We start from the raw sequence: 25,359 nt of genomic DNA, 5'->3' as shown, positions 1-25,359 counted from the left end.
ATTTGTGTAAGAATCTCTTGTAGGATGTTGACATTGTTTGGAGATTCAATGATCACTCCCAGTTTGCAGTCATCAGCAAACTGTCAGCCACAGACCTTTAGTTTTAGTTGCACTTTGGAGAAATATATTCCAAACATTAGTGGTCCCAGGACTGATCCCTGTGGAACACCACTGGCTACAGGTCTGCTGTTGGAGGTGGATTTCTCTATTCTGACTATATGGGTTCCTTCAGTGAGCCAGTTAGTGACTCATCTAATGATATATGGGTTGATACCTAGCTGGGTGAGTTTGTCAGTTATGCCTGAGTGGGGGACAGTGTCAAAAGCCTTTGCTAAGTCTATTTAGGCTATTTAGGCTGTATGCACAGATGTCCCCTCATCAAGACCCTTGGTGACCGTTTCGAAGAAGTCCACCAGGTTTAACAGGCATGATCCTGAATGTTGAGATATTTAGAGAAATATAAAAATTATAACAATACAAATAAACAGTATACAAATAATATTCAACATCTCTTTAACTGCATCAGACAGAGGTCAAACATCAATACTGTACTGTATGATTTAAGATGAAATCTTCCAATATCTTGTATACATGGTTTTGGAAATGTTAATGCAGATATGAACAAGCAATATTTGATACATTTAGTTTAGTAGGAGGTAAATGCAGAATTGCCTGCAGGTGTACTCGGCTGTAATGAGTACAACAATAGAAAGAAATGAGGCAGTTGCTAAATGCTTGGACTCCAAGTCATTATATAATAATTTTGGTACTGATAAATCAATTGAATTATAAATAGTAATTAAACACAACTTGTGACTGTTAATGTTTATTATGTATTAAAGGAAAACTCTACCCTAGGACTAAAAAATCATTTTTTCACTCTGTTTTGTTTCCTGACCTACTTTAACACATCAAAGTCACTCTAAGTGCTTTATTTGTAATTTTAGACTGCTCTCCACAACATGGTTGCCAATGTTGCTTGATGTATCAACATGATCTTGTTCTCCCTCAACCCTTTCTCTTAACCATCATGCTTTGTGTGACTCATGCCAGACATAAGGAAGTAACTGTGAATTCCCACCATTGACATATAATGGGATTTGTGTGAGTCAATGTTATCTTCTTTATCTTCTGTAAAAGGACTGCTTCTTTTCTTCTCTAATCACCCTCATATATGCTTGGCTCAGACCTTGTTTTACACTACACCTTGAAGGTATCCAGCTACAGCCAGAAAAGTATCTAAATTGCAGGCCTTTGTTCCCTCTTTTCTTTTGTAGTTCAAGAGGAGTTGACAGTCCACTCCCCCCACACTACTGCAGAGGTGTTAAAACGGCCAATGCACTGAGACACCCTTGCAGAATCAATTCCTCTTGGACTACAAAAGAAAACCCTGAACAAAGGCCTGCAATTAAGTTATTTTTCTGGCTTTTCTGGCTGTAGCTGGATAACTTCTAAGTATAGTGTAAAACAAGGTCTGAGCCAAACATAAAAGAGAATGATTAGCGACATAAAAGAAGCAGTCCTTTTACAGAAAGTAAAGAAGATAACAGTGAATCACACAAATCCCATTATATGTCAATGGCATGGGAATTCACAGTTACTTCCTTATGTCTGGGATGAGTCATACGAAGCATTATGGGAAAGATAAAGGGTTGAGGGAGAATAAGATCACATTGATGCATCAAGCCCCATTGCTAGCCATGCTGTGGAAAACAGGGTAAAATTATAAATAAAGCACTTAAGAGTGACTTTGGGATGTTAAAGTATGTCAGGGAACAAAGATAGAGTGAAAAAAAAAGATTTTTTTTAGTTCTAGAGTGGAGTTTTCCCTTTAAAACAAAGAGTATTAATATTACCAACCCACACTAGTGGCTTTAATATTACAATTGGCCTTTTTCAATAAGACCAAAATTTTTAGATAGTGTTGTTGAAGGTTTATAGTCTTACTGAGTGGTGACTGGAAAGCTAGGTTAGATATGAATTTGGAAAGGCCATCTAAACCTAGTAGATATGCATATCATAAAAAACATGTCAGGTTGCTGCAATTTTTTTTTTAAATGCAAGACAGTTCAACAGATGGATGTGGAGTGTAGTTTCCCTTAAAGAAATGTGCAAACAAACCACACATTTAAATTACTTTCTCAAAATTATTTTTGTTATGACGATTAATTTATTTAATTACAGCAAATTTAAGGACAATGTCTTTTCTGTAATCATTTGACAGCTATTTCAGCTGGAAGCACGACAAAAATTAAAAAAATATATATCCAAATGGCTTAAATCAGATGAATTTTGTCACACTATACATGTGGCAATACATAGCTACTGAATGGATAATACTGATGCAGCAACCTCTTTCAGAAAAAAAATGGTATGAAATTTAAAGTGCCACATATTGTGTCATGTATGATACTAAAGCATTAGAAAATGTCTTAAGATTAAACTTCTAGATCAGCAGATGGTGTTTTTGTCACAATTGTTAGTAATTCATTATGAAATACATTCCCATCAGGAAGAAGAAAGCAGAAGTAACAATGATATAAAGCAGAGGGACTTGCTGGCATGAATGAATAATGTTTGAACAGGGCTTCTAATATGATAAATGTAGGTAAAATATTAGCCTTGCAATGCCAGGTTATACCAGACAGGTGACTTTAAAATTATATAATTCACAGGATGTGTTAGGAAAGGATCAAAGGCTATCCATAACACAGTGATACATTTTAAAATCAGTGCATAAGAAGAAACTATCTCAAAATATTCATGGCATGTGTAAGTGGCTACAGGATACCTGTGGGCCTCAAGCTCCCTATCCCCTCCAAGATAGTAAAGAGATTATTACATAATTGAAGAATGAATACAGGCCAGGCAGCTTTACTGCTAAATTCTGTTCAGCATTTATTGGAAAAATTGTTCCTTACTTGTATCAGTGAATGTAATATTTAAGTACTACATGGAGAAAATGCTAGAAATAATGGATTTAGATAAGGTAATATTGGCCTGTACAAATGATAATGACTGAATGAAACCAGTATATTCCCAATCTAAATCAATAACGAACACTAACTGTCTATCAAATAATAGTGAAGACTCTTAATATAATGGGGGGGGGGGTAATGACATAATGGTTAAGGCCTTTAGCTCACAGATACAAGGTAGGGAGCTCAATTCCAACTACTGATCATTGGCCAACTTTGTAACAGGTAAATACTAGGCTCTTAATCTGCAAGACGAGCAACCTAAAATGTTTTAACAGCTACAACATACATTAACAATATTTTTTTCAATCTGGGTTAGGTCTAGTGAGATCTCCAGATTATGCTAATAAATACTTGCATGCTATTCATTATACAGAACAGCGATCAAATAATAATAGCAATATTGATATAATTAAATCTGATGCATATAAAAGTCTTTGATCCCTTATAGAGGAGCTTCTTCTAAGTTTTTGGGGTATTATTCTTTGACCTACTCCTTAATTACTGCAATCCAACATTTCTGTGGTGAAACATAAGCTCATATTAAAAAAGAACAGTCTCAGAAAAGTTTAAAATCATGACAGGTGTTTGTTAACTATGCTTACTTTCAGCAACAACTGTATTTGCTGCCAACTCTTTATTCTACTGAAATATGTTCATAGGTAGGCACTAGGCTATCGGCCCTAGGCAGTGGCGGCTGGTGACTTCAAATCACAGGGGGGCTGCAGGAGACGCTGAATGGGTGGGGTCAAAGGGAAGGGTGTGGTCAACCATAAAGGGGAGGAGCTATGCACAAAACCAGAAAAAACTAACTTTAATTAAATACGCTGCCCTGGGTGGCAAACCATCATTATGAAAGTCCAATCAAGACAAAAATAAGTGTAGAAGAATAAAAATATTTCAATGCATTGGCTGCATGACAGCTTACTTAATATCTAGATGGAAACAAAAGGTTGTGAGGCATGAAAAAATAAATTACTTTTTAAATACATTACTGGAATGCCAGTCAAAATCAAGTACAAGAAAAACCAGAAGCCCTCAACTCAAACCACTTCTCCTTGCACTGCAGTTCTAATTATAATATATTCAGCTTTATTAAAGTACCAAGCAACATGCTGAAAGTAGAAATCTATGTGATGCCCCCACTTGTAAAAATGTTTCTTATCCAAAAAAGACCTGCTGCCTGACAACTTGTTTCATGGGGAAAACATGATAAAAGTAAAAAATGAAAAGCAAACAAGAAACAAGCTCAAGATACATTGCTTAAAGGATTACTGTACAGGTTATGGACCACACATGATTGGCATTCTGTTTAGTTTACGGGTAAAGTCTGTAGAGATGACTGGAAGTCTCCAACAAGTGTAATGAGCTTTTTAAAATAATGGAATCCTGTCCTTTAATACCCAAGGCTTATACATTATCTAGTCAAGTATTCTCTGCATGGCAACAACAGAAAGGCTTTCAATGTTGGCAATTCTTTAACAGTATGCTTATTAAAGCTTACTTGCATCTTACGATGTCAGACAAGCTTACCTTATGGATATTAAAGCATTGCTACTTAAACACAGAGCAACATGCACTTTGAGTAATAAGCATAAATCTGAGTAATAAGCATAAATCAACAGTACAAAAATATGACAGAAACCAGACCATTCTGCAAAATCAAGGACAGATGAAAAGCCACTGTAGTACTTATGCAGTGTGTCCTCCCCATCCAAGGTAGATACAACTACTCCTTGCCTTGCTTGGACACATCCAGAGTCACTACATGGGGGAGTGGGGTGCAACAAGCATGTCACAATTTGAAATCTCTCTGGCTGACTGTGATGGCCCTGACACATTTGTCATACCTCTCAACCTCAAGAGCAAGAAATCTGGACAAAGCCATACACAGAAGTGGGACAAAGGCACAACAATAAGGACAATTTTTAAATATTGCTCTAATAAACTTAGAAAGATAACAGAATAGGTCTTGCATTACTATGAATATTCTGAAGGGTATAAAATCTGAAACTCAAATGTCTGTCATTTTCTAACTTCAGTCTTTAGTGATTTGTCACTAATTTGCCAAAAAACACAATTTTATGAAAAATGGACCAAAAATGTGATGCAAAAATATAAAATAGACACACAATACAGCTTCTACCTGTCAAAGAAGGGACACTTTAATATTAGTACTGCTACCTTGAGCAGCTGACAAAATAAAAGAATCTACATGCATTTCAAGTAATCTATAACTTTGATCATTACAGTTATTTCTTAATTGTAAACCCTCCATGTTTTCTTCCAAAATTGCTATTTTGCAGAGGGATTATTAGGGGGAAGAGCAACATTTTGAGCCAAAAATTGGGGACAGTTGAGAGGTTGGCTATGCCTAATTCTATAAAGCAATTTATTTGCATGTACCTCTCAACCTGTTAATGCAGTAAATCTGAACAAGGCCAAATATATTGGGGGCACATATAAACAGTACTAAAATTGCTCTTGTATAAATTGAGACAGTTGATAGAACGGCTCATACTTTAACATGCATTTTTATGAAGGTTATGAAGTCTGAAACTTATTATTTAGTGACTTCTGGCAAATCATTTCGGAATTAAAACTACAAATTTTATGAACAACAAACCAAAAATAAGAAGCAAAAATCTATTCATTCTTTGAAAATCTGGGCAGTTGGGAGGTATAGTTCAGCTGGGCCTGTCTGAGTTTGCTGCCCCCCCCCCCCGACAAAATAATGGTTGAACTGGAGCCTCTGCAGCCATTCCAATTAACCATTACTTGGCTATTTCACTCCATTTACCATAAACACACTAATGTGCATACTGCTTTACTTCAATGATTGGACTTCATTTGAAAGTTTTATTTTGTATTTTACAGCACAAACATTAAGTCATCTGTTAAACAAAGCAATGCAGTCTCACAATGAAAACTTAGCATTAAAACTTCTCTGCCCTTGAAACTCACATTCATTGAAACAGCATTGAAACCCACATTCAAAGAAAATACATTTTGCCAGTGGCAGATAAAGATTAATTCTGGGCTGTTTTGAATCATAGGCCCTTGCATATGAAACATACATGTGTTCTTTGATACACCTTCCTCATTGTACTAAAATTATATTCCTTGTACAATACAGTACACTTGTTAGAGGGTGTTTTAAATTTGTTTTGAACATTTTTCCAGTAAGCAATGAAACAAAACATATGCACCCATAATGGCAAAACTGCCCAGTTGAGAACATTTATCATAAAAAAAGTCTACTCAGACTTCCACAGTCCACCATTATTAGTAAATATGCACAATTCCACAGTCCACCATTATTAGTAAATACGCACAATTCTACAGTCCACCATTATCAGTAAATATGCACAATTCTACAGTGCACCTTTATCAGTAAATATGCACAATTCTACAGTCCATATTCAGTGAATTCAGTTCTTGCCATAGCTGTCAACCTTAGCACAAAAACCTGGACGAAGCCAATAATGGGGGAATACAGTCCCAAAAATAGGGACAAATTTAAAATATTCATCTTATAAACTTAGAAAATTGCTAGAAAAAAAGGTTGTGCTACTATGTATTCTGAAGAACATGAAGTTTGAAATTCAAATGCCGGTCAATTTTACTGCGGACAGAACAAAACAATTTTCAGCAGAGACGCAGGGATTAATACTGCAGACACGTCTTTGTAAAATGGCAGGGCACCAGAGGAAATCCACACAAACACAAGGAGGAGATGCAGACTCCACACAGAAGCCACCCCAACCAAGAATCAAACCAGAAAACCTATAGCTGTGAGGCAACAATACTACCACTGCACCATCAAATCTGCAAGGAATTAAATATTCAGAAACCTGAAGTCTGAAATTCAAATGCCGGTCAATTTTACTGGACAGAACAAAACAATTTTCAGCAGAGACGAGGGATTAATACTGCAGACACGTCTTTGTAAAATGGCAGGGCACCAGAGGAAATCCACACAAACACAAGGAGGAGATGCAGACTCCACACAGAAGCCACCCCAACCAAGAATCAAACCAGAAAACCTATAGCTGTGAGGCAACAATACTACCACTGCACCATCAAATCTGCAAGGAATTAAACATTCAGAAACCTGAAGTCTGAAATTCAAATGCCTGTCAATTTTATTTAACATTTGTTAATCAGGACAGTCTGACTTGGAACAAAAAACAATTTTCAGCAGAGGCCCAGGAAGAAATAATGCAGACATGTCTTTGTAACATGGGAGGACACAAAAGCAAACCCACACAAACACAGGGAGAAGATACGGACCCCACAAAGAAGGAACCCCAGCCAAGAATCAAACCTGAGAACCTGCAGCTGTGAGGCAACAATGCTACTACTACACCATCAAATATCAAGCATTGCAACATTTACAAACCACAGATATTATGAGGAACAGCTCAGATCAAATATGAGGCAAAAATCTGCAATTTTTTTACAAATGGTGGTGGGTAGGGAACTCAAGTCTTTAACACCTGCATACAGGGTACAGGGTTCAAGCCTGAGGTATTCCCTACCACACCACTATGAGCTCCAGGGGCATTTACACACACACACACACACACACACCACCTCCTCAAGTTCCAAGCACCAGCTACCACATACACAACTCAAGTTCCAAGCACCAGCTACCACATACACAACTCAAGTTCCAAGCACCAGCTAACACATACACAACTCAAGTTCCAAGCACCAGCTAACACATACACAACTCAAGTTCCAAGCACCAGCTAACACATACACAACGTGCACAGACGTCTCCTTGCGTCCCTCTATGGGTCCTGCCGGACTGCCCTGAGCATGCGCATAGCCCGACGGTAGTTGGGACTACTGCGCATGCGCGAAGTCCGCGAAAATTTAAAAAAATATTTTTTTTTTTGTTTTCTTTTTTTATTTTGTTTTCTTTTTTAATTTGAGGGGGCTGCAGTCCGGCAGCCCGATGCCACGAGCCGCCCCTGGCCCTAGGGCCTATAGAAGCCTAGCCAAAAAGGTATCCTGGCTTTTGCCACCCAAGAAAATTATTTTCCTGTGCCCCTGTCGAGCAGAGCCATAGAAGTGATCCCTGGGGTGAATTTCTTATTTCCCATCCAATCATCAAGATTTTTCTTGAAGAGTGCTAATGGAGGAGCTTTGTTTGATATAAATAGATAGTTTGTTCCAGAGTATGGGAAGTCTCTCGGACAGGAATCTATCCCTCCAGCATGTTCTGTTTATTGTGGTGACAAGGTTTAGGTCCCTAGAGTGTGTAGCTTGGAAGGATTGAGATTTCTTTAAGTGGAGCATGCCCAACAGCTCTGGGTTTGACATAGCTTTGTATGTTAGGCAGAGATCGCCTCAGAGCAGGCGATATGTGACGGAGTAAAGCTGGAGTTTTTTTGAGACGGCCTGCGTAGGGCATCTGTTTGAGGCTAGTCATCCTTTTTGTGAGGTATTTCTGCAGCCTTTCCAGTTGTTGTAGAGGTCTTGTGAGGTACATACCAAAAGGGGAGTTGTACTCTACTCGTCACTCATTAGACCCATTGTAGAGGGGAACAATGACCTCTTTTTTCCTGGCTGAGAAACCTTTTGTGATGAGGTGTGCCACATAGAAGGATTTCCTGACTGTTGTGGTGATGTGATTATCAAAGGAGAGACTAATGTCTACCTGTGTCCCAAGGTCTTTTATCACACTTTTGGTGTTAAGTAGACTACCACCTATGTGGTAGCTCATGGGTACAGAGTTTTTACCAAAGGGAATGACAATGCATTTTTTGGCACTGCGTTTGAGGCCATGGCTTTGACACCAGACATCTGTCTCAGTGAGGCCCTTTGGTAGGATGTCCACATTGTTACAAGTTTCAGTTATGGCTCCTAACTTGCAGTCATCTGCGAACTTCATCAGCCAAAGACCTTCTGTGTTAGCCTGTACTTCAGAAAAGTAGATACCAAACAGGAGAGGACCCTGGACTGAACCCTGTGGTACTCCACTTGTCACTGGTCTGAAGTTGGATTTGGAGTCTTCTACTTTCACAGTGTGGGTTCTGTCAGTGAGCCAGTTGGTAACCCATCTTGTGACATAGGGATTTTTACCTAGTTTAGTGAGTTTACCTATAATTCCACAGTAGGGGATGGTGTCAAAAGCCTTGGTGAGATTTAGCTAGGCTGTGTGAACCACCTTACCCTAGTCTACGGCTTTGGTGACTGCTTCAAAGAAGTCAATCAGGTTTAGGAGACATGATCTGCCTTTTACAAACCCGAACTGGGTAGGGTCCGGAATTTGGAGATTACCAATGTCTTTGTTTAGAAGTTCCTTGATGATATGTTCCATGGCCTTGCAGACCAGGCTCATTAGGCTAATGGGGCAGTAGTTCCCGGGATCCATGGTGGCTCCCCCTTTGTGAAGTGGGATAACCATTGCTGTGTGCCATTCAGTGGGCACAAAGCCTGAGGTGAGGCTATGATTGAACATGGTGCTTAGGTGGGGTGCCAGTTCAGGTAGAACACAGCCTGGGATGTTGTCAGGTCCCATGGATGTTGTGTTCATGGCTTTGGAAAGTGTGTTTTTTACCTGGGCAGCTGTGATTACAGGAACTTTGCATTCTTCTGGTATAGATATGGGCCCTTTAAGATGTGTGTGGGGGGGTAAAGTTAGAACTGAACCTATCTGCCAAGATGTTGGCAATATCAGTTAGTTCGGTATATTTCGTGCCATTTTGCTGTAACTCAGTGCAGATCTGAGTGTTGCCACAGGTTCATAGGGTCAAAGGTTGGTACTAGGCTATCGGCCCTAGGGCCAATACAAGCCTAGCCATAGCAATTCTCTGGCTATTTCTTCCCTCATTATTTACTTCCCTGGACGCCTGTCTAGTAGGGTGACTGTCATGATCCCCGGGGTGAATTTCCTTTCTCCCATCCAATCGGCAAGGTTCCTTTTGAAGAGGGCCAAAGAGGTGCTCTGCTTGACATGTATGGGCAGTCTTTTCCAGAGTCTGGGGAGTCTCTGGGTCAGGAACCTATCCCTCTAGCATGTTTTGTTTATTGTGATGACAAGGTTTGGATCCCTGGAGCATGTGGCTCTGATGGATAGCAATTTCTTTAAGTGTAGCATGTCCAGCAGCTCTGGGTTTGACATGGCCTTGTATGTTAAGCAGAGATCGCCTCTGAGTAGTTGATATGCAACAGAGTACAGCTGGAGATTTTAAGGCGGTCATCATAGGGCATCTGCTTTAGGCCTGTGAATCTTTTAGTGAGGTATTTCTGTGGCCATTCCAGTTGCTGCAGATGTCTTGAGAGGTACATACCAAATGGGACGTTGTATTCTATAATGGGTCTAATGAGGGATGAGTACAGTGGGACAATGACCTCCTTTTCTCAGGATGAAAAGTCCTTAGTGATGAGATGTGCCACATAGAAGGATTTCCTGACTATTGTGGTGATGTGGTTATCGAAGGTGAGACCACTGTCCACCTGTGTCCCTAAGTCTCTTATCACACTTTCAGTGTTTAGTGTACTGCCACCTATGTGGTAATTCACTGGTACATGTTTTTTCCCAAAGAGGATAACTATACATTTCTTGGCATTGAGCTTGAGCCCATGGCTCTGGCACCAAGCATCTGTTTCTGTAAGGCCCTTTTGTAGAGTATCCACATCATTTGGGGATTCAATAATGGCTCCCAGTTTGCAGTCATCTGTGAACTTTGTTAGCCAGAGTCCCTTAGTGTTGGCTTGTACTTCAGAGAAGTAGATGGCAAACAAGAGCAGTCCCAGGACTGAACCCTGAGGTACTCCACTTGTCACTTGTCTGGAGCTAGATTTGGAGTCAGCTACTTTTACAGTGTGGGTTTGGTCAGTAAGCCAGTTGGCAACCCATCGAGTGACATAGGGATTAATGCCCAGCTTAGTAAGTTTATCTATGATTCCAGAGTGGGGGGTGGTATCAAAGGCCTTGGTGAGGCCCAGATAGGCTGTGTGGACCGCCTTACCCTCATCCATGGCTCTGGAGCCTGATTTGAAGTCAATCAGGTTTAGGAGACAAGATCGGCCCTTCATGAACCCAAACTGGGTGGGTTCCAGTGTTTGAAGGTTGCCTATGTCTTTGTTTATAAGTTCCATGATAATACGTTCCATGGCCTTGCAGATCACACTTGTCAGACTGATGAGGTGGTAGTTCCCGGGATCCAAGGAGGCTCCCCCCTTGTGGAGTGGGATAACTGTAGCTGCGCACCACTCAGTGGGCACAAAGCCTGAGGTGAGGCTATGATTAAACATGACACTTAGGTGAGGTGCCAGTTCATTTTGTAGTTCATGTAGTACACAGCTCGGGATGTCATATGGTCACATGGATGCTGTATTCTTAGCTTTGGAGTGCGTGTTTTTTACCTGTGTGGCCAGTATTACCGAAATTTGGCAATCTTCCAGTATTGAGATGGGCCGTTTTGGGGGTGAGAGGGGGGTGAAGGTGGCACTGAATCGATCTTCCAGGATATTGGCAATATCCTTGGGATCAGTATATTTAATGCAATTCTGTTGTAGCTCAGAGCAGATCTGAGCATTGCCATTTAGATTCTTGACAGTTATAGAATGCCTTGTGGTTGCCTTTGGAATCTTTGGCAATTTTATTTTCGTAACTAGCTTTGAAGGATTTTATGAGGGATCTCAGCTTCTTACTGAGGCTGTTAAGGGAGTTTGGCAATATCCTTGGGATCAGTATATTTAATGCAATTCTGTTGTAGCTCACAGCAGATCTGAGCATTGCCATTTAGATTCTTGACAGTTATAGAATGCCTTGTGGTTGTCTTTGGAATCTTTGGCAATTTTATTTTCGTAACTAGCTTTGGAGGATTTTATGAGGGATCTCAGCTTCTTACGGAGGCTGTTAAGGGAGTTTTTTGCATACTGGGATAGTCCTCTTTCTGAAACAGTTTCTTCCTTTTGTTGTAAAGTTTGTTTATGGCAGGGTACCACCAGATTGGCTTCCTTTTTTTGTAGGAGAGCATCTTGGTTCTTTTTGGGATGGCATGATTCATGCATGAGTGGATGTGCTTGTACAGTGCCTTAGTGTAGGATTCAGCAGTCGAACTTTCAGTTCTCGTCTGCATGGGTGTCATGAAGTTTGTCACTTCCAACTTGAGTAGCATGAAGTTGGCTTTGGAGAAGTCTTTTATGGAGGTTTCCTTACTGGGTTACACAGCCCGGGATGTCATCTGGTCTCATGGATGCTGTATTCTTAGCTTTGGAGAGTGCGTTTTTTACCTGTGTGGCCATTATTACCGGAATTTGGCAATCTTCTGCTATTGAGATGGGCCGTTTAGGGGGTGGGAGGGGGGGAGTTTGCACTGAATCGATCTGCCAGGATATTGGCAATATCCTTGGGATCAGTATATTTAATGCCATTCTGTTGTAGGTCACAGCAGATCTGAGCATTGCCATTGAGATTCTTGACATAGCTATAAAATGCTTTGTGGTTGTCTTTAGAATCACTGGCGATTTTGTTTTCATAACTAGCTTTGGTGGATTTTATGAGGGATCTCAGCTTCTTACCGAGACTGACCAGGGAGTCACCCAATCATGGGATTTTATTCTTTTTTGCAACAGTTTCTTTCTTCTGTTGTAGAGTTTGTTTATGGCAGGGGATCACCAGATTGGCTTCCTTTTTTTGGAGGATAGCAACTTGGTTCTGTTAGGGATAGCACGATCCATGCACTTGTGTAAGTGCTTATAAAGTGCATTTGTGTAGGATTCAGCAGTCGTACCTCTATTGTCCGTCTGCATGGGTGTCGCGAAGTTTGCCACTTCTGTCTTAAGAATCGTGAAGTTGGCTTTGGAGAAATTTTTTATGGCGGTTTCTCTAATGGGGGGGTGGGGGTCGGGATGTGGATGTCCAGGCTGATTAGCTTGTGGTCGGATCTGACCAACGAGGAATTGATCTCTGGTGTGGAACACTGGTTACCCATGTTGGTAATGACCAGGTCTAGGATATTGCTACCCCTGGTGGGGGTGTGGATAAGTTGATCAAAGGCACTGAAATTTATGAATTCCAGAAAACGTTGAGCAAAAAAAAGAGTTTGTACATGAGTATCTTTGCCGGTTAATGGTGGGGTAGTTGAAAATCGCCCATTACTAGGTTGTTGGGTTGTACCCTAATATTTTCCAGTGTATCAAGAAATGAGGAGTGGGAATCCTGGGGCATGGCGGGGGATCTGTAGCAAGTTACAATTTGATTTGCGGTCTTGTCCAGAGGTAGTTGCACTTGGACAATCATGGATGCATTATGTCAAGCAACTAGCCTGGAGGTGTGGATATCCTTAATGAATATGGACACACCTCCACCTTTAGTGTTTTGGTCCAGGTTAGGTGGCCGAAAGGTGTGGTATGAATTATAGCCTGGTAATGCAGGGGTACTCTCGGGAGCCTTGAACCAGGTCTCTCACTACACAGATGTCGATGTTCTCCATTTTAAGGAGTGCCAAGAGTGAATGCATTTTGAGTTTAGACTTCTAGCATTGAGTAGCATTACCCTCAGATTTTGCTTGCTTGTACCTGTTACAGTGGTGAATTTGTCATTTGAACCTTGCCTAAAAAAGGCACTATAGGGGTGGCAAGAGCCTTGGCCAGTATCCAGAATCCCAAGGGCGACAGGTGCAGGCCATATCTGGCAAAGCATCGTGGTCTGTCGATCATGTCATCCCAGGCAGACAGATACTGGATCCCTTTAGAATGACATCAGAAGCTTAGCCAATTGTTGAAGTCAATCATTTTGTCCTTGCACTGTGGTTTCATTCTGGGTGATGGCAGAATGCTACTCAGGGCTAGGGTCATACCTGCCGGGGCTACAAGACTGGAGAGCTCCTCCATGTTTCTTTTCATGTAGTCCAGGGAGGAACGTCTCACATCATTCACACCAACATGGACAATGACAGAGTCATATTTGTATTTGTTGTGGAGTGACCTGAGTGCATGCGTTATGTGGTGGATCCTGTCACCCGACAGACAGCTGACAGTAACTTTCTTCTTGTTTAGTCATAGGTGACTCTATAGTCAGGCACACTGATGTTCCACTCACCAGACTAGAGTGCTGGGTACGTTGTTATGCCTTATGGGCTGTGGTTGAGTGGCACACTGAGTTTGTGGGCTGTGTGTCATTTGGGTTGTGTTGGGGGGTGGAGGTTACATGCGTGTCTGCTTTGTAGGTGTCTGTTGCTTGAGCATATTTTTATTGACAGCCTCCATGAATGTAGGTGTGTGTTTTGTGTTGCTATGTGTGCGTTTTGGTGGTGTAGGTTTTGAGGGACTATGTGATGAGTGTGGTGTGGTGCAAGTGTTTACTTTCTCCTCTTGACTGTCTAGTCCAGTCTAGGGTGAAGAGAGCTTTGCTTCCAGTTTGACTATATAAGTGCATCTCTCACAGGTTGTAGTGTTGGGTGGTAGGAGGAGAGGGTTGTCTGTGTACATGAGGCAATTGCTGCATTGCCCCAAGATGCCCAGATTTATCAGATATACAGGAGAAAACACCAGGAGCTGACCCTTAGACATGCCTGGATAGGTGCTTATTTATGAAGTACTAAAAACTGTTTTCAACTGCAGCTGAAAGCCCTCCAGGTGTAGCATCTCTAAGCCACTGAGGACCTGATCGCTTTGGGCCCCCCCCCCCACTTGCGTGAGCAAGGAATCCTCTCACTCCAGCTAAAAGCAAAGAAAACTCTAACTAGCAATCATCCAAGAATAGACTGCAGTCTCAGGTTTAACTCCAGGAACCTTGTTGTTGCCACTTGTGTAGTAGCCACTGAGGACCTGATCACTTTGGGTCCGCACCCCCCCCCCCACTTGTGTGAGCAAAGAATCTTCTCACTCCAGCTAAAAGCAAAGAAAACTCTAACCAGCAGTTATCCAAAGGTAGACTGCAGCCCCAGGTTTAACCCCAGGAACCTTGTTGTTGCCACTTGTGTAGTGTAGGTGCCGGCTGTTATGCCTTGTTAAAATCTGTTACAGTCAGCTAGAGTGCATACCCCAGGGGCAATAGCTGCAAACCTTCTTCCTCTTAGCCCACCCCCACCCCTTTCATCCATTTCACAGTTGATAATTTGTTGTATGCTAAGGTATTTATCCCCTCTCAATAGTCATAGCCTTCAGTCCCTCTTCCTCAATACTTGTTCTTCACTAAACACCAGAGGTGCAAAGTCTCCAGCTGCTTTTATCTTTAGCTACATTGTGTGCAGCAAACAATGAGCATAGGGGAATACAAATATAAAAGAGAATAAAATCTGCCATTGCAGACTAGTAAACAGCATACAACTTCTACCTGTGGTGTACTCTTACACATAGTTTTTCTTGGAGAAACCTTCCAGTCCTTGAACAAGGGTGCCTGTATGTTTACCTTATTTCCTTGGCTGTCCTTTGATAATTAGCTAGGTTAGCAGAGTGCATTGGATTCTCCCCTGCTACTTTAAATTCCAATTGATGGTTTCCCTCCCTTCCCCCACCCCCCAAGTGATTGCTCAGGTACAACACACCAAAGGTTTTAAAAAACCCTGGATGTCATATTTGCTCTAATTGCAGATGAAAGCCCTCCAGGTGTAGCATCTCTAGTAAGTGTCCCTGGACTATTTTTTTTAGCTAAGTTCTATCTGGAAGGTGTAGCCCCGCTTCGCTCACTTCGCTCCCCTCCCACCCCCCATATCACTATCTTTATACCTATCCATACAACTACACCCCCTCACTTCCTCCCAAATCCCCCACCCCTCTACTTCCTGTTCTAATACTATCTCCCTTCTTTGCTCCTCCCCACACTTGCCTACTATCCACCATCAAAGACTGCTATACCTTACAATCACCCCTTCCTCTCATCCTCTGTTCTACATCCCATAAAGTGACATGTCTCTTACAACTCAAACTATACTCTTACCTTCTCTACTCGCTATACTCTATCACCTCACCTCCTGTCACTCACAATTACCTACTCCTTATTTCCATCCCACAAACACCACTCTTAACTCAAGTACTACACCACAACCCTATCTACTAATTTGTCCCTCCACCCTTCCCCTCAACACACCCATTCCTAAAATAAAAATATCTCCCCCCTCCCCTTTAAAACAAAAAAAAAATTACTTACTCAAATTAAAACCCCATTACAAACCTCTACTTCTATCTGGTGACATTCATCCTACCCAAGGCCCTACAGACACTACCCTGAACAATAACCCCCCTGTATCTAAACCTGCCAACCCCTCCAACCCACAAAAACAAGTACATTTCTACTCTATCAACGTCAGGAGCCTTGTAAATAAAGTTCAAGAACTCCATGCTTGGATAGCTAACTATACTCCTGACATAGTTACCCTAACAGAAACATGGTTAAAACCACACCATCTGGACACTGAAATCATCCCTGCTGGGCATAATATCCTTAGATTAGATCGACCTAAAAGAAAAGGAGGCGGAGTCTGTATACGCTACTCCAATCAGTCCCACACTAGACTTACCCTCCTTCTCACCAGATGAACTTCTACTGACCAACTTCAAACTTAACAGTTTCAACACCATAACTGGCGCAGCAATCTATATTCCCCCAGGTGATAATATTAGCATACTTGAGAACATCCTATCTCACCTCTCACATACCATCCACAATGAAATAATTATACTGGGAGATGTAAATATTGATTGGCTTACAATATAAGCTCCCAACACTACCTTCTGTATAAACATACATGGGTTTGAGTAGATAATCACAACCCCAACCTACATTCTCAGCTACCTAGCTCTCTTCTAGACTGGATATTGGTCTCCCACCCTCAGAACTATCATAACTCCCAAACCCTTCCAATTGCCCTCAGTGACTACTGCCCTATAACACTTACCAGACATACTCCCCACCTTACCAAACCTAACAAATTTATTATCACCCACTCACTTTCTCATGTCTGTCCTAGCTCCTTTCACCAACTCTCCAAAATTAACTGGTCTTACCTCACCACTCTTCCTTTAGATGAAGCTGTCCACTCCTTCAACACTACATTCCTAAACATTCTTAACTCCCTTGCTCCCCTTTGCACGACTAGAATCAAATCTAATACTGCTCCTTGGCTCACTAAATCTACCAGAACACTCATGAAAGACCAGGAAAGGATTTGGAAAATGTGGACTAAAACTAGGACACCTTTTCTTCAGAAATATAAAGAACTCAGAAATAAAATAAAAAAAAAAAATCATCCATTATGACAAAATAAACTTCTATGCCAATCCTCCCTCTACTCTTACATCAGACCCAAAGCAATTCTGGAGATCTATTAAACAGACACTTCATCCAGGAAACCCTTCCACTCCTAACCCATGTCCCAATGCAACATCTGAAGACATAGCCAACAAATTTAACAATCATTTTATAAACTCATTCACCTCCATAATAAATCCCCCCCCCAGAAACAACACTAGCACCCCCACAAACTCTATACCTCTTCCAAACTCTCCTAACTCCTCCTGTCTAAAAGCAGTATCAACTAACTATGTAAAGTCATTACTCTCTAAACTTAAACCTTGCTCACCATCTGTTGACAAGCTACCCTCTTACTTCCTGCAGATTGCTCTGAACCTCTTGCCTATCCTGTATCCATCTTAATCAACTGATCCATTTCTGATATCCTATGTCCCCACTGTATGGAAGAATTTCTTTACTCTACCGATTCACAAAGGGGGAAACTCCTCAGACATATCCAACTTCAGACCGATTGCCATACTCTCTCCACTCTCAAAATCCTGGAGAAATGCATTCACAAGCAGGTACTGCAATACCTGCTAGGAAAACCTTCTCACACCCACACAGCATGGTTTTCATCCCAAGCATAGTACAACTACTGCACTCATATCATTCATCAACATAGTCTCCCTAGCTCATGATAACAATAAACCTCTAATGCCTATTCCTTCAGCTTTCTAAAGCCTTTGACACAGTCTCTCACCCACTCCTAGATAAACTCACTAACTTACATTTCTCTCCCCCCTACTATCTCCTGGTTCTCCAGCTATCTCTCAACCCGCCAGCAATCAGTTAAATGGCTCTCTGCACTATTTTCCCCTTTCACTGTACAAATGGGAGTCCTCAAGGGTCCACATTTGGACCACTACTCTTTAATATTTTCACCAACTTGCTCTACTCCTCTTGTCCCCAGTTATTTCTTGTGCAATATGCTGATAACTCAGCTGTTATAACCATTGCTGACAACCCAACTGACCTCCACTCAACTACCCAGGCATCCTTCCACACCACTGAGACTTGGCTTAGTGATAAACTAATACTTAATAAAAAAAAAAACTAAGCTCCTACTCTTACTCCCTAAAAACATCACCACACTCAAAAGTACATTTACCATCTTATCCTGCAGCAACACTATCATCTCAGCTGAATCTAGTACTAAATTGCTAGGTGTTAACAATAGATGATCAGCTTAAGTTTGATCTCCATGTTCCTAACTCGGTAAAAAGAACTCATCAGAAACTTGGACACCTTTTCCGTAGCAAGAAATACTTAACTAACACTGCCCGAATAACTCTCTCCCAGGCTTTATTACTCCCAACACTCCTGTACAGCTGCCACATATTCACAAACCTAAATTCTACACTTATTTCCAAGCTTGAAACTACCTATAATAAGATTGCCAGATTTGCAGCTAACCAAACCTACAAGTCACACCACTGCTTAGCACTGCAGTAACTAGACTGGCTAGAATTCCCTCAGCTTCTCCGACTATACCGACTATACCAACTACAAACCATCCACTCTTTCCTCTATCTACCCTCCTTCTGCCCCAGCCTCTCCACTATCATATCCAAATATTCCCCTGCTAGGATGCACTTCTTCTTTCGTCTTTTCCCAGTTAGGAGTCACCACAGCAGATCACCTGTCCGCTCATGATTGGTAGTGGAGTTTTACGGTGTTCAGTTGCCAGCTCGGCGCCCAACCTTCCACAGAAGGCACACACACACACATGCACGCACTCATGCCTAGGGCCAATTTAGAGTGTTCAATTCACCTACAGCATGTCTTTGGGATGTGGGAGGAAACCGGAGCACCCGGAGGAAACCCACACGACCACAGGGAGGACATACAGACTCCGCACAGAAGGTACCCCAGCCAAAGATCGAACCGAAGAACCTCTTGCTGTGAGGTGGCAATGCTAACTGCTGCACCACTGCAGCCACCCATTCCCCTGCTAGGATGCTACGCAGCTCAAATCAAGAATTATTAGACACCTACAAACCCAAAACCAAAATAGGCTGCCTTCTCTATAACTATAACCCAGCTACATCCTGGAATCAACTCCATTTGGAAATAAAATCCCTCCAGCAAAGCAAAAGTTTCAAATTAGCCACAAGGAAATACCTAAAAATAAAGTGGTCTTGCCACTGTAGCCAACCACCCTGAAACCACCATCCTTTCACCTACTGTACCACCTCACTCAATGTATCTCTAACACTATTCCCCTGCCTCTTCTACCTCTTCCCTTCCTCTATCTCCAGCCACTCTTAATTCTTACAGTCTCAAAACAACCTACATGTCTAGTCCGTCTCCTATACTCTACCTCCCCAACATCTCCTACTACCCATTCTTACTTTCCTTTCTTGTTTTCAAACTCCTATACAACTAGCTCCTACCCACTTTAAATAAGCATCTGCCAAACTATTAACTCATTTTGCTCTAAGCAGCTTAAATAATATTGTAACTAGTCACATTTTCTTCTGCTAATTGTTTAAAACCTTGTTTGTAACAACTCACATACTTGCCTGCCAATTATTAATGTTGTTTGTCTTTTCGGCTTTTCCCGGTTAGAGGTTGCCACAGCAGAACTCCGGTCCGCTAGTGATTGGCAGTAGATTTTTATGGTGCCGAGTTGCCAGCCCGACACCCAACCTTCAGCGATGGCACACCCATTTACGCATGTCTTTCGAAGGCCACTTGACCACGGGGAGGACATGCAGACTCCACACAGAAGGCACTCTCACATACTTGTCTTCCAATTATTAATACTCTGTATAATTGAATTGCCTGAGGAGCTTTGTTTTCTCTCTAGGTCTCTGCTTGGAAGATCCTATAGCTGATTGTTACTACTATGTTACTAAAATTTAATAAATTGTTTTCTAATACTGAGGAGCTTTTCTCCCCTGGTCTCTGCTGAAAATGAGCCAAAAGCTCAGCCAGACTAACCCGGTTAACAAATGTAAAATAAACAAATAAAATAAATAAAAACTGTTTTCCTCTAGAAAAGTGAGGAAAGTTGAGTGCTGTAGTAATTTGTAGCTTATTTAGTGCTTACAATGAGTTCTGAACAAGTGCTGAGCCCAAAGAAACAGATTTGAGTGCTAAAACTAAAAAAATGGCTAGTTCTAAGGGAAAATTTGAAGAGCAGACTTTATGGCGCCAGGAATAGTTTAACCCTAGCTAAGTGGCGATGCATAAACTGTATTTTTTTTTTTTTTAACATAACAGTAGCAAATGAGCAAACCGATTTAAACAAATTAACCAATAAAAAGCTAAAAACTGAGCCCCATTCCAGCAGTCTTTGATCAGACAAGTTATAACTGCACACTCCTGCCTCTAGGGTGCAGGGGAACCTTCTCCAAAAAAGATGGTCTGGATTAGTGCTCAAGTTATACAAACAAAGATAGATTCAGCAGGTCTGAATTTAGTCTATGCTACAGCAAACAAGGCGTATCAATTTCAGAAATAAACAGTTCAAATAAGCAGGCACAATAAGCCTTTAACCAGAAACTTCCAGCTCAGAAGGGCAGACTCTACCCTCTCCTCCCACAAGAGTGCAGACCACACCTTCTTAATGTAAAATAACTGGCCTAAAGCCCAAGTGCTTACAACAGAACTAATACACTCTTAGAATAACAGACCAAGTGATACTCTGTACAATGTACAGGTAATACGAGATGTGCATTAATGATGATGATAGAGTAATCATGAGGAGTGTGATATTAAAAAATAACAGTTTTTTGTGAATGCATTTAGCGTAGTTGGAAAAATAATTATCTATAACAAATCAGAAATACTACAATGCCTTGCCTATCTACAAGTGACCTGAAATGATAGAAAAGCCATTCCAATATTTCATACTTAAGTTTTTATGTTTAATATACTAGTCTGCACATCAGATTTTATTAGATTTTTTTAATACATTCCTTGATAAAATAAAAATAAACTTAACATATCAATTAGGAGACACGTTCATTATTGGGAAGAGTTAATATAGTTTAGATGATTATGCTGCCCTTGATCATATTATGACTACAAAATGTAACACCTCCTCAACATATGGCCTAATCAAATGAAATTTGTTATTAACAGATTTTTATGGGGAGGCAGTTACCCAGAGGATTCCACGGGCAGTGTCCATTTCCCCCTTCTCCCAAGGAGGTTTTATCCATGCTAGATACTGAAAGCTACAAAACTGTAGCCTTCATAAATACAAAAGAGCTATCCATATCTAGTTAAACCAATTTATAAAGTTATTACAAATGTTACTTTCAGACACAGATTATCTGGTTACTACTTTAAAGTTCAAGAATGTACTTTAAATATTACTTTTCATATATCAAGTCAATTTTACCTTTATTAATACATGTAAACATTCAATGGAAACATACAGCAACACCTTTTCTCTACACTTAGATGCATCATTCCACAGCTTCCCCAAATAATTTTGGCTGAACTCTGTGAGCGTAATACTCCTAGAGGGGAGCTTATTCTTACTTTGGCTCATAAAACACAGGAAGCCTTTTCAACTGCTAACAAGGGTAATGGAAGGCAAGACATTCTAGCTAAAAAGAAACATCTGTGGCATACAAATTGTCTCACAAGATGCATTTTAATTCTACTTATCCTGGTAAAATAAAATGACAGATTGCTTTAAAATCCAAGTGGAAGAGACCATTAAAGAACATTTATAATATTCATTACTCTATTAGGAATGCATCAGTTCGGTACAAGTTTTTATACAGGATTCGTTGCTCTACCAAGTGATATTCTGTTTGATGCTTAAGTTATGATGTTGCTTTAATGCATGTTGATGGAACTGCCCTCAGATTTTTTTTGTTTTTGTAAGGATACATTTAAAATGGATAAACGCAACTACACAAAGGCATTTCAAATTTACCCCTACTGTATCAACTTTACCCATAGTGCAGTGTTTGACAGAATTAGAAATATTCCCTCAGGCTGCATGGACACAAACTGTTTAGCTTTAGTGGTGAAGTGTTTCATACCAGAGAACTGGGAAGTTAATTCACTGCCTGAGTTATCCATGTTTAAATGATGGAATCAACAGTGAACCTATAGTTATTGATAATGGGACTTTTATTATACAATTATATCTGAATCAACAGTGTACCTATATTTACTGATAATGGGACTTTTATTATACAATTATATCTGAATCAACAGTGAACCCATATTTACTGCTAATGGGACTTTTATTATACAATTATATCTGAATCAACAGTGAACCCATATTTACTGCTAATGGGACTTTTATTATACAATTATATCTGAATCAACAGTGAACCCATATTTACTGCTAATGGGACTTTTATTACACAATTATATCTGAATCAACAGTGAACCTATATTTATTACTAATGGGACTTTTATTATACAATTATATCCGTTACCCTTCTAGTTTTAGACACCCTTTTTTCATTTTCCTTTGGAAATGTGCATTATAATAAAATTTTAATGGAAAAAATCCACTGCATAAAGGAAACCCCTCAATGAAGCTTCGTCAATACCAAACTACTGCAGTCCTTTAACCATTTCAAAAATTATTAAAACATGCACACAGCTTCAATTACTAAAACACCTTACTACAGCAATACTTCTCAGACTGTCAGCATGGCTTTTGCCCTGATCATGATATTAAAAACAGCATCTCTTAACTTCTTGTATCAAGTTAAAGTACAACTTAAATGACAACAGCTTAACACATGCCGTTGTTACAGACTTAACAAAAGCGCACAACATGTACAGTCATAACCTCCTTATATCTACATTTACCTGACCTTAAACTAGCACAAAGGCTACTTCACTGACTATATTCAGTTTACATACCCAAATTTCACTCTTCTGGCCTGTACAACAAGGTGTGCCCAAAGCTTCTGTCCTTGGCTACTACTCAGTATCACATCTGTCATAACTCTAATGGTCATCCAGCTAAATGCATACAATATGCAGACAACATCCCTTTATGTTCAATAGCACTACAATAATAAAAATGCATTCCTTAATGCATTCACCTAAGTTCAAAACTGGATTAGCAACTTTTCTATCCTAGTTAACAAACCCCAATCCCCATTGATGCAGTTCTACAAACTAAGATAATAATCATACCAAACTGAAAATAGTCTCCATCTTCACACTGCTTGGTGCTCATCTTCACCTCAACTCACATTTGTCCACCATAGTAACACAGCTATATGCAAATTCAGTGCTAAATCTGTCTTCCCTTATTGTATCAAAAACTTCCTAACACCAAAATCTAGACTCAGTACTGTTATCAATATTCTACTGTTCATTAATCTACTAACCTAAACTCCTACCTTTTGGTAAACTTAAGGGGGTTCACCATGGAGCTCCTCTTTTGTATCTAACCAGTCCCTTACAACATACCACTGCTTGGTTCTAGTGACTAACAACTGGTTTGAATTTGGAAAAGAAAACCTTTACACAGCCCTCAGAGTATCCCATTCCACCCTGCACAAATCTGACAAATGTCCATCTTCTCCCTTCCTCAGAACTTGAAACCTCTCTGCACCCCAGCACTGTTAGAACCACCACGGTCACTCACATTTCATCACCACTTCAAGGCATGGAACAACATCCTGCTTCATCACAAGATAAATATAAGTTCCTTTATAAACTTCTTAAGGAAGCATCTTACACACTGAGGCATTTTAATTGTAAGTGCTCCCCACCATCCAAAGTGTAGCCCACTCAAATGTAGCTCATACACTCTCTATTCATGGTAATCCTAATCTTATTCTAGGTGCATTTCAGCTTAGAACAGTCTAGGACACTATAGCAAATCAGTACTGATACAGTCACTGCACACCTCCAAACACCACTGTCAATACTGGGAAATGTACCATTTTCCAAGCAAGATCTCTCTAATCTGCATGCCTAACAACAAAGCTACTTGTTTTTTCTCACTGATGATTAAATATTGATTGAAAAATGCGGTGTATTGTTGCATCATTAAAGAATGACAAAAAAATCCAGTGTAGAACTGAATCACCGATTTCCATCTATTTTTGGATTTTTTTTGTGTGTGTTTTTGTACTAATCTACTGGAGCTGATCTCTTTAAACCTCCATTGAGAATGGGGGGCTCTGACTGGCCAACAAACTCAATAAATAAAAAAAAAAAATCAATAATGCATCTTTATCTCACATGTCACATTATTCCACTTTCTAAACCAAAGAGTAAAAACAGAAATAAAAAGTATGCTTACTGTTAGCAAACCAACAGGTTCCTGTTGTCTGATCTCCATGTTGCTGTGACTAATGCCCTTAATGGACACAGCATCATTTTCAACAGATTTAACATTTTCTTCCATTATTTTCAGGCTGTCCTCTCCTTTAATCTTGTCCTCCAAGTTGCCATCAGAGTCTGTCACAAGGTAGGTAACGATCTCTTGTTTAATGCACTCGAGATTTCCTTCCATCCGTTTCAGAGTATTTGCTTCGGCATTCTTCAGCTGCTGGATGAGTTGTTGTTCCTTGTCTAGGAGAAACTGGTGCAGTTCTGCAAATTGTTGTTTAATGTATTTCTCCAAACTAAAAACATCTTCCTAGGAAACATAAGAATAAAGCAAAATAAGTAAAACAAATAGCTCTGCACTGCTGCTTAACTTGTATGCATGCATTTCCCTTAAATAAATAAAATGAACAAATGGCAGCCCGTCCATTACATGGGAAAGGCATCCATCTGCAACACTGATGATCTGGGGATGCACTATTCTCATACCTTTCTCTTGGAAGAAGTCTGGACAAAGACAGAAATAATGATAGGACAAAGACCCAAAATCAGTTTCAGATTTTAAATATTGCTCTTATAAAACAAAGATTTGCATTAGCATGCGCTGTCTGTAGGATTTGAAATCGAAGCTTCAAATCTCTGTCATTTAGTGTCTTTACTCCTCAATAACTTGTCATAAAACTGCAAATTTGATGGGAAGCAGACCAAAAATATGAGGATAAATTTTGGACCTTCTGTGAAATTCTGAACAGTTGAGAGGTATTCTAACCTCAGAATGAGGATCAACTAGCTAAAATGTTCTCCTTTCTGAATGAAAGGTAGTGGGAACATATCCGGAACAAAGATGAC

At 40.3% G+C, this 25,359-nt stretch overlaps 1 protein-coding gene across 1 annotated transcript in view; it reads right to left on the bottom strand.

Annotated features, from left to right (window-relative positions):
• Positions 1 to 25,359, bottom strand: part of LOC122808498 (involucrin-like) — a 145,725-nt gene that overhangs the window by 19,830 nt on the left and 100,536 nt on the right. The window contains exon 3 of the mRNA XM_044079453.1: positions 24,485 to 24,823. Within this exon, the coding sequence (XP_043935388.1) occupies positions 24,485 to 24,823 (339 nt within the window). The remainder of the gene's footprint in view (positions 1 to 24,484; positions 24,824 to 25,359) is intronic.

This window comes from Protopterus annectens, chromosome 8.part0 (genome assembly GCF_019279795.1).
Source record: "Protopterus annectens isolate FY-2018-M chromosome 8.part0, PAN1.0, whole genome shotgun sequence".
Taxonomy (NCBI): Eukaryota; Metazoa; Chordata; order Ceratodontiformes; family Protopteridae; genus Protopterus; species Protopterus annectens.
The sequence above is the reverse complement of the archived record's forward strand: the minus strand, read 5'-3'. Positions and strand labels throughout refer to the sequence as shown.